Here is a 16,855-nt window from a genome sequence, read left to right as displayed (position 1 = left end):
AATACAAATGTCATATACCCAAATTCATTGAGTATAGTGATATTTCCGAGTTCCTGAAGCCATGGTCAGAGCAGCTCATTATCATAATAATATCTCACAATCCTGCAGCCTACATATTCCAGGGTTTAGCTTAATCGATGTGGAGAAAGCGTGGAAATAAATGACAATTGCGATCTTTCCTTAGAAGAGATAAAAAAAACATTTTAGAATAAAAATAAATTTATTTGTTCATTTATTATAAATAATAAAAATTATATTTATATAAAAAAAACTAATGTAAACAACAGTTTATGTACTTATAATATTATCGCTAAAAATGAGCAAAAGAAATAGTACTTCACTATCAAAACGAATGTATGTATACGTGTAAATTTATTAACTGTTCTTTATTATCTATGATTTTTGTTGTGATATTATGCTGAGAATTAGTGGAGCGAAATAAGTAATGATGCAATCTGCGCCTGTAACAATAAAACAATATTTATAAAATACTAGCGACGCGTCCCAGCTTCGTACATGATAAATCTTTGAATTTCTCGGCCTGTTATATACTATAACACGCATGTATTATACATATAAACCTTCCTCTTGAATCACTCTATCTATTGCTGAACACTGCATTAAAATCCGTTGCGTAATTTAAAAGATATGAGGGAACACATCGTCGAGGACTGTTTTATACTATGTAAAGATATTAAATTATTATTTGACCATAGATAATTTATTATTTATCTATAATCTTACTGAATGTGAAACATAACTATAATAAATTCATTTATTACATTATATATTTGAATTATTAGTACAATACCGCTCGCTCAATATAAAATATAAAATCTTATTAGAAAAAGTAATCTGAATTAGAATCTAAATAATGTTCAAACTTGTAATTTAAATAATGGTGTTAATACATGGTGGAATTTCGACTACTGGTATGTTTTTATTGATATTTATATGACTATGATATTGACCTATGTATGATATTTTGATTGCGGTCCCCCCATTTGGGTTATTGTCAGGTGCTTAGACCTGTAGCACTGCAACCTACATAGATCTATTGTGCTCGCCCTTTTTCAGAGTTACCTAGACCTGTCAGGGACAAGAATTGAATAATATTCTTAGGAGCGTTGGTTTTTATCTCCTCAGGATAAAGTGTAAACTTTCCAAAGAATATATTTCGTTTATGCATGAGTACATACACTACAACCACATAGGATGTGTAGTGGCGTTTCCTCTTCAGCTTGGCAAAATGTGCAGATTTTTTGTATTGCACAGGCCTAGCTTTGTCGTATGTTTATTTAATTTGCTTTGTCCAGTGGCCCTAGTTATGATGCATATGTTATATTTACTCAATAGCAATAGTCTATTGGAGTATTTATTCGAATAGCCCGTTATTAGGGCATTTGAATGTACTAATCCTGGTATATACTGTTAGTAATAGTGCTTCAATGTAGGATACTAACCAGCTCTCCTCATACACGTCAGTACCTCCATCAGGGTATTCTTGACCTCTTCATTCTCGACAGTGCGGGATAGCATCGCGTACTCGCCAGAGACCTGCAACTTCTTATACATTAACTAGCAGTCCTCGCGTTGTCGCATTTCGTGGTATTCTTAACAATAAGACGTTATAAGTTTTTGTTTGTCAACTGATGAGAATGAAACAAACATGTACATGTTACAGCAGTGGATGGTCCCAACATTTTTTGTGCTATGCCCTACATTGCCCTTATTTTAAATGCTATAGGGTCGGTTAAGCAGTTTGTGAGAATAGCGTTGACAAGCGCACATACATGATGGGCTGAATACTGAATTTGCCACCGCTGTGGCAAATCTCTATAAGCTACTTTTAAATCTCAGCAACATGAATTCAACATGTACAATTTGTTTTTTTTTTAATAATTAATGTACAGGTACCGTTTGTTCACAATCATATACACAAAGCCAATTTACAATAACTATTGCTAATATCTGTATTTTGGAGTCATACATATATACTACATACAGCTATATCAAGCAAGTTAAAGAAAAAGTTGGAGTCGTGTCGTATCAACAGCTAAAGGGACTGATAGAAGATCGTGGAAGGTGGCGGGAGCTCCACCGACAAGAGCACAGCTCTTAAATTATGAATGAATGAACATATATACTAGAGGATCAAATACAGGATCATTCCAAAAATTATAATGCCATCTGAAATTGATGTAGCTTCAATCTCAATATCTAAATATATATATATATATAACTCAAAGGTAACTGACATAGTGCTCTATCAACGCACAGACCAAACCACGGGACGGATCGGGCTGAAATTTGGCATGCAGGTAGATGTTATGACGTAGGCATCCGCTAAGAAAGGATTTTGATTAATTCTACCCCCAAAGGGATAAAATAGGGGATGAAAGTTTATTGAATCTTTGTCAATTTTAAACCGATCGGGCTGAGACTTTGCATGCATAAAGCTATTATGACGTAAGCATCCCCTAAGAAAGGATTATGATTAATTCCACCCCTAAAGGGATAAATTAACCTGAGCTATGCCGTGGGCAAAAGCTAGTATGTGATAATCTCTTAACCTGGTATATAAACAAGGGATGGTGGGGAAACTGGTTCTTTGTCTGCCTGACGATGTCCAAGTAGGGAAGACCAGGCTTCACCATCAAGAAATCAGCACCCTCCGCAACATCACGAGCCTGTAATGCAACATTGTATATATGCATCCTTTTGAAACCCTTCTTTAAAGGGGGAAGATGAGTTTTTATTTATAAAACTTCTTAGCAGCAACATTTATAGGATATGAATAAAATTAATCAGGGATTGTTAGTAACGTGGACTGATGTCAATTACTAGCAATGTACCATGTTAGGTTCCCTCTAGAAACTGTGACAAATTCCTAGTGCATTTGCCACGATGGGCTATCTGACCTGACCTCATGCTCTTATTACAGTAAAACGCTAGCACAGTCGGGTGCACCATTTCATTATCATCTATTAAATAAAAAAATACGAATGTTTACGTGAGTCAAGTTTGACGATAGATATATTAAACTATCAGCTTCCAATATAACACCAAGTGACTATGTTTACATCAATGATATACACGTATGTTAAGAGATAACATATCACTCTGCTATTCAAAGTGTATACGTAGATATAATTAATTACAAATTAATATCTGTCGGAATATGATACAGATTGTAACCATCCGAAGCATGACTCAATCAATATACCAATATCTCTCAATCACGCTCGCCGATATCAGTGAAACAGAGTATACGCGATCATCATCATCGTTTCAGCCCGAAGACCTTCACTACTGTCCAAAGGCCTCCCCCAAAAATCTCCACGGCGATCAGTCCTGTGCTGCTAGCATCCAACGCATCCTGCAAAGCAGTGATCTTGACCAGATCGACCAACTTGTCGGATGCCTACCCACGTTACGTCTTCCGGTCCGCGGTCGCCACTCGAGGACTTTATTGCTCCAACGGCCATCTGTACTACGAGCTATATGCTCAGCCCATTGTGACCTCAGTTTCCCAATTCTTTGTGCTATATCGGTTACTCTGGTTCTTCTGCGAATCTCCTCATTACTTATATGATCACGCAAAGAAACTCCAAGCATAACTCTCTCCATTGCGCTCTGAGTGACTGAACTCATTTATGAGGGCTATAGCCCTCATTCACATATACGTAGATATAATTCACTACAAAATTAATATCTGTCGGAATATGATACAGATTGCAGCCAGCCGAAGCATGACTCAATCAATATACTGATACCAATATCTCTCAATCACGCTGGCTGATATCAGCGCTACAGAGTATAAGCGATATTGATACACAAATTCGAATTTGTTTATTGTGCATATCTCATATCTTAACAGTTAAAATATAAAATAGTTCAGCAATAATCTACTTTAGTAAAGCGTATAATTGAATAGGTCTGTTAAACCAAACCAAAATATTTTTAGACAGTCCCTCCATAAGTCCTCTCGCGAGTTTGGAGTGCCATCTGCACTCGCCCCCTATCGTTCGGTAAAGTAAAGTAGCTACATCAATAATTCGAAAAAAAAAACCGAAAGCAGTTTTGAAGTTTACGTACCGCAGCCCTTGCGGCGAGATTAGCACTGCCGGGAGGCAACTGGTAGCACTTGCGGTCCCCTTCCATCGGGGAACTCTTCATGGTGTCACGGAACGGACCGTACATTGACGACGCGAATTTACATGAGTAGGACAACACTGACACCTGGAAAATAAAGGTTTGGTTAAGTTGCTACTAACAATTTAGTGCTGAAGCCATAAGTTTAAATGGACAGTATCTTCAATTTGAGTTGTCTATCATGTACTATATCAATACAATACTAATATTATAAATCATTAAATCACATTATTAAACCGTAAACAAATAAAATTGCTGTCGTTTATTAATATTACTTGAATTCAATAATATTACACAAAATGAATGCTTTCTTGTAATTTTATTTTACAGCAATATTTACCATAACCGGGATGCCGGTTATGGTAAATTTTGCTGTCAATAACTTTTTTAAGTAATTACTTATTTACTGTACCAATATTTCACAGACAAATAATTTCATTTTAAACATGTAATCCTCTCTTTATTGCGCATAGGATAAATATTTACAAAAAGAAAGTTATATTTCTATTAAATAAAAATAATTATATTATTATTTTAATTTTTAATGCTAGACAAAGATCGGTCATATTGCTAAAAGCAATCTCTTACAGAGAACCTGGACAACAATTCTAACCTAAACTTTAGTACCAATAAAGCACCCGTAACTCGTCACATCAATCTAATTTCCGCGGTACGCAAATTATCATTTCAATCATCAATTTACTATAAAGTTTGTGTACACATCTTTTTGGTCCTTCCAACCGGATTAACACATTTAACATAATATTATATACCTAACTAAACTTTGCAAAATATCGCCAGCGTGAGAGTCTCAGCTATTTCTGCTGTCTGCTTGTAAGGCGTGGGATAAGAGACAACTTCCTCGTCAGGAATAGCAGAATGGCAACGCATCAGTGGTATCACAGGCGTCACCTGATAAGGAGATATGCACAGTGCCATTCATGTATAATGGCAACGGTTACCACTTCCACCATCGGGTGGACTATCAATTTGATTGCCATTACATGTATGGTATATATAAAAATATGATGAGGTATACTTTAGTTTTAAGTTTATATTGGAACTCTGAAAATTGACTACCGACTTAGTCCTTCAGGGAATAATATCACAATTATTTATATAAAAACATAATCGAGATTCTTGTAATAAATGCATTCAATCCAAGCTAATTATATATTCGATATATGTACCTGATTCTGCAGACTATTGGCTACTAGAGCATCCTTTATGGCCTTGATCCTGTTATCCATCATGTCCGACGGCGCTACTATATGCGCTCCTGTAATTTCATTATAATAAAGTTTCGGATTGTTATTTGTTTCTTGTGTGTTCCAAAGATTAAAAAAAAACTATCTAAATATTTTATATGTAAAAATGCTCACTGAATAACAATATATTATTATATTTTATTTCCATGGTTTAAAAAAAAACTACCTAGATATATAGTTGGTTAATAGTTAACAATTTCATTTAATTTGATTTTTGTAGGAATACTTTTGTTAATTGGGTCAGATTTTGGCAAATAATCTTTCATACCTGCTTTAGCATAAGCAAGAGCAACTTCTGCTATCCTCTTCACGGAAGCGGCATGATCAATAGCACCGCTGGCTGTTAACAAGCCACAATGTCCATGCGACGTGTAAGGGCAGAGACACACATCACACGCAATCAGTAAATTGGGGAATTTCGCACGTATCTTTGGCAGAGCTTTAACTACTGGGTTCTCAGGACAATCTGCACTTCTTCCTTCTGGTCCCTGGAATATAGAAATTGATTGTTAACTAAAGAAAATTAGAACTAAAATGTTGTTATGCCTTTAAATAAATTAATTTTTTTTTTTCAATAAAATTATTTCATTCACAGTAGTTGTATTAATAATAATATAATAAATTGATGTTTTCCTATTTAATTCTTTTCACAGTAAAGTCACAATACTAACCCCATTACCTCTTATGACTCTGCTAAGTATTTAGTTTTCTAGATATTTAACAAATAGCATTATGAATAGTGAGAAAATAATGTGTAACTTTTGTAAAAATGTATCAATTTTCAAAATAGCGGCTGAAACTCAAAAACACACTGACGTGTGTGTCGCTACCGCGCATATAGCACTTTTAGGTAAAACGTGCAGGTGCGCGATCGCGCGCCTTGGCACTAAGACGCTTAAACTGCACCATAATTAATTGGAAAGCTGTCTACCTTCACATATTAGAAATTATGCTGATGTATGGCATATAGGAATAACTAAAATAACCTTAGGCAAAGCCGTAACAATCCCAAAAATAAGAATAGATTTGAGGCCCTTTCCAACCAATTCCTCAAGTGCTGGAATCAATCTGTTGATGCCATACCTGTACACATTTGGCATACTTGTCACAGCTTGTATGGCATCTTCTTGTTCTCTGAAATAATATTGAATACTTTTAATTAATCCTAAATTAATTAGTTAATTGAATAATTAATTAGTAAATCATATTTTAATATTATTAATGACAAAGTGCAATCTGTTTGTTACTTTTTCTTGGCTGAACCGATTTGAATTAAACTTTACATAAAAATAGATTATTTAGTATTTAATATAGTTTTAATCATATACATATATCTTAATAAGTTTTTGGTGGAAACATATACACATAATTAAATAATGGTCTGTTAATGTTCTTTGTATTACTTATTAATAAAACCTATTTGTTGTTATTTCTACTTGTGTCCTTATTGTGTACCATAACTATATCATATTCTATAATATTGTATGTTATACTAATAAATTGTGGATATACTGAACTATTATAAAAATGTACTGAAAACAAACAGGTGTATATACATATTTTTCTGTTAAAAACCCAATACAACATAACAATATTATTAACCTAAAACTAGGAAAAGGAAAGGAGGAAGGAAAACATGTATTGTGACCTTATATTCTGTTCACTACAAAAGTAGCAGTAGTAGTTCTTTTATAAAGGAGAAGAGGATTGTTAGTAATGTGGACTAATAACCCCCTTGCTAGCAATGTACCATGCCAAGTTGACCTCCACATGGTTCCCCCTGGAAACTATCGTGATAAATTCATAGGGAATTTACCACAATGGGCTAACTGACCTGACCTCATGCTCATCTTACTATCCCACACTGGTGCCCCGCCAGCGTAAACCGCTAGCGCAGGCGGGTGCGCCATTCCATTACCATCCATAACAATGTTCTTTTATATTAATTTGAAATTAGTAAATTAAAAATACTTGAATTAAGCACATTAGAACTTAGAAATAAATTTACATTATTACGCGACGGCTATTATCGGCCAGGGTTAAAAATCATACGACCTTTATTAGATAATAATGGGTATAGCCGGTACTAAAAAAAAAAATAACAGCTGATTTCTCTTGTTCTATAGCATAGCGGTAGTTAAAAAAAAATGTGGTAAATTATTATACAAAATGCACTTACAACAAAAACACAGGATACATGATATTGTGAGGTTCAATACTAGTATTAGGCTCTTGAAGTTTCCGCAATGTTGCGTTGAAGTAACCCCCTTGAAGTATGTGTTCCGGCTTCAAAAAGAGACTCATGATTGTTTTTTATAAATCACACCGTATATAGCTACAATGTAGGGATGTGTGGAAAGTAATACTAAATTATTATATTATTTATTGAAAGAAATAATATATTTATTAAAATAAATGATCGGCCAAAGGAAAACTAACAAAAAAACTTAAATGAGAATAAGAAAGGAGGAAATGTCAAAGTACTGTCAAGTGTCAACAGAAGATGTCACATGACAAGTTGTTGAACGTTCACTCGCGGGATGGCCTAATATCAATTTCAATTATTAATCGATATTGATATTCGTATGGACATAGTATAACCACAGATAACATAATATTACATACTGAATACGGCAACGGAAGTTATACAGCTCACAATGTTCAGCACAGCACAGATTTTTTTAAACAATATGTTTGTATGACGAACCATAATAGTAAATGCACGTACAGCTATGCCATGTGGCTGTAGTGGGGCCGTGAATGCCTATGTGCAACGTTAAGCATCGCGTACAGTTTTCTACATGCAATAGGCAATTATACACAAGTTTAGTTTTAGTTATTTTAGCAATTTTAGTCATAATGCGTAAGTGCCGGGCGCGACGACGCTCTAACGGTTAAAGATGAATGATTAAGATTTTTAATTTAAAATATTATTAATGTTCTGATTTTTCATTTATTAGCTTCATACTTTATACAATTTCTAAAAAATTTATTACCTTTGTTCTAATATCGATATCGACAAAAATGCTGTCACTTATTTAAAGCATCCTCACCACATACCACAGGCAGTTGTGACATACATTTGACAGTTTACGAATTTAACCCTATTGTAATACAGAGTATTCCTTGCTCTTTGGCTTGAAATCTACTTACCTATTGACAAAACTATTGTCATCCTTTTTTTACCTACAGTGTTTACGTTAATTTGTAGAATACAGAATTTATTTTGTGAATCGGTATTGAAAAATTTCATTAATCTATATTTATTAAGACATTAAAAGAAATATTTATGTTATAAAATAAAAACATTTTTCTACATTGATTTCATTTTAACTTAAGTTTACGTAGGTATATTTAAGTAAAATCAATTAAACAAAGTTTCCTTGTACTTGAACAAACAAAATATAAACACTTTGGTAGTGAATCAAATTGTATACACAAACTTGTGGATAAAGGTACGTATGTAACTTCCTTCTGTTTACTCACGGTCGAAGCATAAAAGACCTTGACACTATGCACGAAAATGAAAGCGATGTGGCGAGTACATCTAAAAAGAAAGTGGATAAAAATCAATTGACAGACAACTTGGTGGTTTCTGTAGATAAAAAGGCAGACAAAAGTGATGGGGACGAAGCCAAGCCTCGTATAGTTTTAACTTTTAGATCTGAAAAGTCTGGTACTAAAAGCAGCAACATGAAAATAGTTTCGAACGAAGACAAACACGAGGAATTCTCACCGAGGCGTTCGAGTCGGACGAGAGGTAAGTGGGAGTGGTCAGAGGAGAATGACTCTATTTCACCCAAGAAAGATAAAAGTGTCAGTCAATGTGTGTCTGAAAATGATGAGGCTTCTGATAGTTCTCACACTACGCCTAAGCGGTCTACGAGGCGCCGTAGTAAAGATTCCTCTGACAATGTTCTAGCCACTGCTATAGCAAGGAAAGAAAAGGCATATATTGAAACAACAGGCCCCACACAAAGATTGTCTCGTCGTATAAAGCCTACTGCTAAAGTATTGGAGAATGAAGAGCTACGTATTGGTGTTGAATCTCAGAATAATGCTCGTCTCGGGTTGCAATCTGATAAACAGGAGGAAGGAGTTCGGACTAGACGATCAGCTAAATCCACAACCTCAGAAAGTGTACAGAATATTGAGAAGAGTTTAAAGAAGGAGATTAGAAACAGTGATAAAAGTAAAGTGATGAAACTCAAGCATTTGTGTGAGCTGGGCTTACAAGCAATTGATGTAGAACCATCAGAGGATGAACCTGATGGTGAAATCAGAGAGACAGAGGACAATGAAGTAGAAGTGATGGACGGGAATGAGGAAGAGGAAATTGATGATGATGAGGAAGTTATCAGTAAACTACTAGAAGCTGATGAAGATTCGGCATCAGAAAGCAGTGATGAAGAATTTTATTGTTCTGCTGAAGCATCAGAAGCTGAACGACCTAGGCGCTCAAACCGATTAAGTTCCACATATGGCATGAATGACAGTGATTGCTCGTCGATAGTGGCACACGGTGACGATACGAAGGCTCCACCGCGACGTTCATCGAGGCGGACCAATAAAAATTATACCGACGATGGTGAGAGGGAGTACAGACCTCGTCGGAAGAAAAACCGCGTATCCCGTGGTGAGGAAGCAGCGTCGGAGGTCGAACAAGACGAGACTAGCAACCCGGCGGCCGGCGACGAAGGCTCGGAAGCCGCCTGTCCCGACGAAGAGTCGACAGTTGTGGCGACATGTCTCTGTGAGAAACCGAGTAATATATACGCGGCACCGGAGGAGCTCACTGAGCCGGTGTTCTGTCAGGCGATTGAGATGGTGGACGGCGTGCGCGTGGGCTGCTCGCACGCAGCGCGGCGCGGGGCGGACCGGCTGCGGCCGCTGATGCGTGCCGGCCCGCGCGCGCCCTACGTGCTCACTTGTGCGCTGCACGCCGCCCAGCTGCGCCGCCACATGTGCTGCCCCGCCTGCGGCCTTTTCTGCACGCAAGGACTCTTCTACCAGTGCTCGGAAGGCCACTTGTTCCACTTAGAATGTGGACTGCCCACCAGCGAGTCTAAGCTGCTCATCGGATGTCCTCACTGCGGCGTGCTATCCTACCGTTGGCAGCCCGTAAATCGCGACTGCGTCAAAGTCCACGTGAAGATGCACTGCAGCAACAAGAGGATCTTCCTACCCGACCAAAGGGAGCAGTGTACTCCTGCGTATCTCGGGTTTTCGACACGGGAGCAGGAACCGGTAGAGGTAGAACCACTCATACCAGAAGACTTGCTTCCATCTAACTTGAAGGACTTGAAACGTCTTTGTGAGAAGCCCGAAGGTACCGATTACGAGGAGCTGCTGAGCGGTTCGCCTGCGCAGGTACTGTGTGACGCTATATCGGAGGGTGAGGCGGTCGATCAACTCATACCCAAAATTGCGTCTGTCGCCGACGTGAACGAGAGGCTCGAGAGTATGGAAGATGGTACGTGTGCTCACACGGCTGCTCGGAGCGGGCGGGCGGCCGCGCTGGGTCTGCTGCGCGCCGCCGGTGCACATCTGGACGCGGTAGACGGCTCCGGGCGAACGCCGCTTTTACTCGCTGTCCATGAATTGCTGGATAAAACAGAGGAAAACACCAAAAAATCTAAAATTTCCATTAATGAAAACACAGAACAAGTAAAATCGGATGAAAGCAAAGAAGAGGTAGCGAACGATACAAAAGAGGAAACAGAGACGGGGAACGACGAGAAGGAAACGGAGGAAAACAAACCGAGCGAGAAAGATCTGTTGAAAGTTGTAAGATACTTGGTTGGTGCGGGATGCGACGTGAATTTCCCGGGTCCGGAGGAGATGACGGCGCTACACGTATGTTGCTCGCGCGGCGGGCGGTGCGCGGAAGCGGTGGCGCGCGTGCTGCTGGCGGCTCCTGGGATCAGTGTGGACGCTCGTGATGCAGGGGGCTGGACGCCGCTGGTGTGGGCGGCCGAGCACGCGCACGCGCCGCTCGTGCGGCTGCTGCTGGAGGCGGGCGCGGACGCCGCCACCACCGACGCTGAGGGCAACGCCGCCGTGCACTGGTGCGCGCTGGGCGGCCACCAGGACGCGCTGCTGCGGCTGCTGTCGGCCGCGCCGCTCGCACTCGACGTTGGCAATGCGCACGGCGACACGCCGCTACACGTCGCCTGCCGCCAGGGACACTACGCCTGCGTCGTTATACTGCTCGCTCACGGTGCTAGGGTGAGTGTGCTATGTATTATTCAATAATTTATATTTTGATCGTACGAATTGCTACAAAGTACAATTGAAAGTTTAATTGTAATTGCTAGCAGAGTTTAATATTAATCTTAATTAACTATTCATTTCTTTAAAATTATTTAAATTCAAATACAATATACATCCAATTATTTAAATGTATTTGCTACATTATTACTTTGGCTACGTTTATGAATTTCATCTGGATCAGTGCTAATATAGACCTGTTTAGCAAAACACTAGTTTCTCTTGTTTATTCTTATTCTGAAATATGTATAATAATAGAAACAAGATTAATTAAAAAAAAGTGCATACTTGTATGAAGGCTGAGTACATTGGACATTATATTTAATATTGTTAAAACCTATAAGAATTGTATTCTGCAAATAATGTTTTGATTAAAAACATTACGGTGTTTCACTATGAATACTCATAAGTAATTGAATATATGGTTTGTTTGCAGACAGACATAGCGAACAGCGCCGGCGAGGTGGCGGCGACGGTGTGTGCGGACGACAAGTGCGAGGCGGCCGTCACGCTCGCGATGCACATGCGAGCCGCCGGACACGCGCCACCCGCGCGACTTCTCTCCAAGTCAGTATCGTTAACAACTACGTCCCCGTAGTAGACTTTGTATCATGTCTGTGTGTACTGTTGCGGGTAATGATACGATGTATATTATAGATGACAATATGAAAACAAAAATATTGATCTGATATATTAAATAACAATAGGATGTAAAGGGAGGGGACGCCCTAGGAAAAGATGGATGGATTGTGTGAAAGATGATATGAATAAAAGAAGAGTATGTTTAGATATGACGACCGATAGAGAGCAGTGGAAGAGAATGACATACTGCGCCGACCCCAAATAATGGGATAAAGGCAATGATGATGATGATACTAAATAACAATAGGAAAATGTAAGGTGGGGTGACACAGTTTGGACACGGCCGTACTTAGTAGACTATATTGGATCTGTCTTACTAGATATTATTAAATGCAATTATTATTTCTAGGTGACTGTGTCCCATATCTACCTTTATCTCATCCATGTCTGCCATCTTCTCTCCAAGTCAGTGTTGTTATTAACAACAACGTCTACATAGTAGACTTTGTATCAAGTCTGTGTGTACCCAATCTTATCCATGTCTTGCAAACTGTTCCGGTTTGAAGAGTGACGTGATGATTGATAGGCGAGGGTTATCACTTACTTACGTGACAGTTGTGCTGTCAACTTGTTGCCATTTCAATTACAGTAGGTACAATAACATAGATTTTTTATTTAAAAGGTTTGAGTTATTATTCAGTTCTAAAGAAAACCTGTAACACTGCTACCTGCATAGATATATCTCTTCAGGATAGAGTATTCTTTCCAAAGAAGATAATTCGTTTTTTTGAGTTGTACCACATAATGGCATTTCCTCTTCCATTTGGCAAAATATACAAAATTAAATCTTTGTTAAGCACCTATGTTTACCGTGTGTTTATTTCATGTCCAGTGACGTGTGCGGACCCTATTCATGATAAACATATTGTTTTTCTCTATGCCATTAGTCTATTAGAGTATTAATTCGAGTAGCCCGTTATTAGGGCTTTTGAATGTACTAATCCTGGCAATTCCTGTGATTTAGTGCTTCCTGAATAACAGAGTATACCTTAGTCCTTTAGAATAGAATCACATGTAAGATAACATGGTACCCGCAGATGACTTGTACAAATTCTTGTAAATCATATTTTTTTATAAACCTTACGTTAAGAGACAACAATAACTAATAACTCTAAATCTAACAAGTAATATAATTTATATTTAAAAAATGTCGTTAAACAGCGACATTTCACGTGGTCGCGAGTACTACCCGGTGCCGTGCGTCAACGAAGTGGACGACGAGCCGCTGCCCGACGACTTCACATACGTCACCAGTCACGTGATGCCGGAGAACGTCCCCGTAGACTACTCCATACCCACCATGCAGGTGAAAACTACAAGTCATAATTGTTTCTTTATATATGACATTGCCACTTATGCATTTAATTATTTTATAAGTATCTCTACCGTCCAGTTCGGCTAGCTACTTCAGTTGAGAAATGCCAACAGCATGAGAAATACCAGCAGGGTGCTGGTATACTTTACATAATAATAATATTAGTTTTTAAATCAGTAAAAAATCTGTAAATAAACTAAATTAATTTTAACAACTCTATTCTAAGTTTAAGATAATGAAAAATACCGACAGATGTAAAGATCTTGATCAAGGTTTTGAAATTATCAGCTTTTAATAAAAAAATATCTGAATCGGTCGAAAAAAAACGTTTGAATTGAGAACTTCCTCCATTTTGTTAAGTCGCTTGAAACATCTGTTCGAATTTTAAAATTGAACAAAAAGAAGTAATGAGTGCCAATGTGCCAAGCCATTAAAAATTGAAAAAAAAGTTATGACTTGTGTGTGGATTCAGGGCTGCCAGTGCGCGCAGGGCTCTGCCGCGGGCGGGTCGTGCTCGAGCGGTGCGTGTGCGTGCGTGGCGCTGGGCGTGCGGCGCTGGTACGACGCACGCGGCCGCCTGCCGTCCAACTTCCCATACCACGACCCGCCCATGCTGTTCGAGTGCAACCAGACCTGCGGCTGCGATCTGGTACTCTCATACCTCATGCTTCTTTCTTGATAGTGTTCTCAATTTGACTTTTTTTAATTTATTGCACTACTTCATTTAATTGTCATTTTTTATACTTTTATAACTAAGATCAAAGAAAAACATATTCATTTGTATCTTTTATAGCTATTGTTTGTCACTTGCGATTTTTTTGTTGTAGCTAAATTATAACGTCATGTAGAACTGTTTCTTAGCTGACTATGTAAATTACATGAACGAAATTATGAATGAATTCTGAAATGTGAACTAGCTCAAATATGATACTTAATAAGGATCAGTAAAACTTGATTCCAAATGATGATTAACACAACATCATTTGGTTCCAAGGTACGCAGAGCATGTATTAAGGGTACTATATGACAGCTATAAATATTTAGATACATTTTTTTCTAAATACATACATAATATTCATAGAAAACTGAAAACATTCAGACAATCATAATTATACAAATGTTTGTATCATACGAGGACTCGAACTCGCGACTATCGGAGTTAAAACGGTGACCTAAACCGCAAAAACACTGAAGCCGTGAAATAACGACAAGATAATATGAACAGAGGCTGTGCGGCAACAGCGTGGTCACGAGGCTAACGTCGCGTGGGTCCGTGGGCGTGCGCGTGCAGGTGTTCCGCACGGCGGCGGGTGTGGGTGGCGGCGCGCGCGGGTGGGGGCTGCGCGCGCGGCAGGCCGTGCCGCGGGGCGCGCCGGTGGCCGCCTACTGCGGGGAGCTGCTGCAGCTGCACGCCGCCGACACCAGAGCGGCAGACCACTACATGTTCGCGCTCGACGTCAAGACAGACCTGCTCGAGGTACCTCTTATTGTTCACTGCGACGACATTTTTTCAAATTCAAAAATGATTTATTAATGTAGGATATTTTAGCCGCTTATGCACGCAAAATTTTTTATATTATATTTTTTTCCCTGCCGTCCAGTTCAGTATATAGATCCAATTGAGAAGAACTGGCAAGTAACTCAATTGAATTATTTTTTTTAAAGCCAGTTTATTCATAATGTATGTATATATTTATATAGGTGTTTATGTTTAACATTATATGAAATCTCGTGCATGAACAACTACTGCCATGTACGGTCATTCATTAAAATTTTAAGTCTAAAAAAAATTACAACCAAAATATCCAACAGATTCATGGCATGCTACTCGGTATAAACTACCTTAATTAGTTAATATATTCCGCAGCAATGTTCAGAGAAGAGCGTCCTGTGCGTGGACGCGGCGCGGTTCGGGAGCGCGGCGCGGTTCATGAACCACAGCTGTCGGCCCAACGTGGCGCCCGTCCGCGTGTACACACGCGCGCGCGACCTGCGCCTGCCCGCCGTCGCGCTCTTCGCCACGCGCGACATTCGCCCGCACGACGAGCTCACGTGAGTCGCTTTGACGAAAACCATGTAGCTTCAGCCATATTTGGAGACAAAAAACAAAGTAAAATAAAAACTAACAAGTCTTAAAAAATATATGTAAAATGTAATTTAAAAAAAAATGTCCCCAATTACTACTATTAGATCGGTGAAGGAACTTTTAATATTAATACTGAACTTTTTAATTTGATTACTAATATAATTCTTTTATGTATCCAATATAAGGGTGTCGAGTGTTCATACATTTGGAAAACAATACAGTAATATATTTCATACATTTGTTTTTGTATCTTACATCTATTCCAATGCTGTTTGGCTGCAGCTGGCCTTTACAGCTTCACCGAATACTAGCGGGTGAGTGCAGATGGCCCTCTAAACCCGCGGAAGGACTTATGGAGCGGCTGAAGGTCAACTCTCAGACGAATCACGATGAGGAACATACTCGCATGCATAAAATACTCTATCTAAAAAACAGACGAGTGGTAGCTAACAGCCAGTACTATACAGAAATACGTATTTTTATAAGAATATCTATTGTATGTTTATTATTAATTCTATTAACTATTTGTAGTGCTTTAATTTGGTTGTTGGTTTCAGGTTCGATTACGGCGACAAATTCTGGTCTGTTAAATCCAAATGGATGAAATGCGAGTGTGGCGCGCCGGACTGCAGGTATCCTGAGAAGTCAGGTGAAGACAGCGAGACCTAATAGAGCACTTCCAACAAGCCATGTGTAAATAAATCGTAATTTGATATTGCTACTATTTATTGCAATATAATTATTGAAATATATAATGATCTCTAATAGGTCTATACATATACTAATTAGCATAAGAAATAAATAGTTTAAGAAAATGAACAGTGTCAGGTGCTTTTTTTTATTACCTATGTCCTATATTATATATCCAAGTAATAAGAAAGTAAATTTAGATTGTGAAGTTATATTACGAATTCTAAAATAAAATTATATTTAAAACTGACACAACATTGATACCCCAAATTCAAAGCATGAGATCTACATTATTCTTTGCATGACATGGACACGTGATTCTAACTGATTAGCGCCCTCTACACCTTCCTAGGAGACGGTAGGTTGGCGCCTCAGGGTGAACCACTTTGCCCCGACATCAATTTCATGAGCAATAACTCCTGGAAGTCT

General features: G+C 38.5%; 2 protein-coding genes across 2 annotated transcripts; one reads left to right on the top strand and one right to left on the bottom strand.

The window, feature by feature from the left end:
• Positions 1 to 272: 272 nt before the first annotated feature.
• On the bottom strand, positions 273 to 7,874 carry LOC131850329 (delta-aminolevulinic acid dehydratase). The gene is made up of 8 exons (XM_059200529.1): positions 7,603 to 7,874; positions 6,410 to 6,557; positions 5,692 to 5,911; positions 5,346 to 5,434; positions 4,099 to 4,242; positions 2,574 to 2,690; positions 1,464 to 1,557; positions 273 to 461 (listed from the first exon to the last, which is right to left on the bottom strand). Exons 1-8 carry the CDS (start codon positions 7,725 to 7,727, stop codon positions 394 to 396), a joined length of 1,005 nt encoding a protein of 334 aa, XP_059056512.1. The 5' UTR covers positions 7,728 to 7,874; the 3' UTR covers positions 273 to 393.
• Positions 7,875 to 8,665: 791 nt separating this feature from the next.
• On the top strand, positions 8,666 to 16,526 carry LOC131850330 (histone-lysine N-methyltransferase EHMT2). Its single transcript, XM_059200530.1, has 7 exons — positions 8,666 to 11,651; positions 12,130 to 12,260; positions 13,497 to 13,641; positions 14,123 to 14,299; positions 14,876 to 15,127; positions 15,518 to 15,702; positions 16,294 to 16,526. Exons 1-7 carry the CDS (start codon positions 8,937 to 8,939, stop codon positions 16,403 to 16,405), a joined length of 3,717 nt encoding a protein of 1,238 aa, XP_059056513.1. The 5' UTR covers positions 8,666 to 8,936; the 3' UTR covers positions 16,406 to 16,526.
• The last annotated feature ends 329 nt before the right edge of the window (positions 16,527 to 16,855 follow it).

The sequence above is a fragment of the Achroia grisella genome, unplaced genomic scaffold (assembly GCF_030625045.1).
Source record: "Achroia grisella isolate CSIRO2021 unplaced genomic scaffold, CSIRO_AGI_Agris_v1 utg754, whole genome shotgun sequence".
Lineage (NCBI taxonomy): Eukaryota > Metazoa > Arthropoda > Insecta > Lepidoptera > Pyralidae > Achroia > Achroia grisella.
The sequence above is the reverse complement of the archived record's forward strand: the minus strand, read 5'-3'. Positions and strand labels throughout refer to the sequence as shown.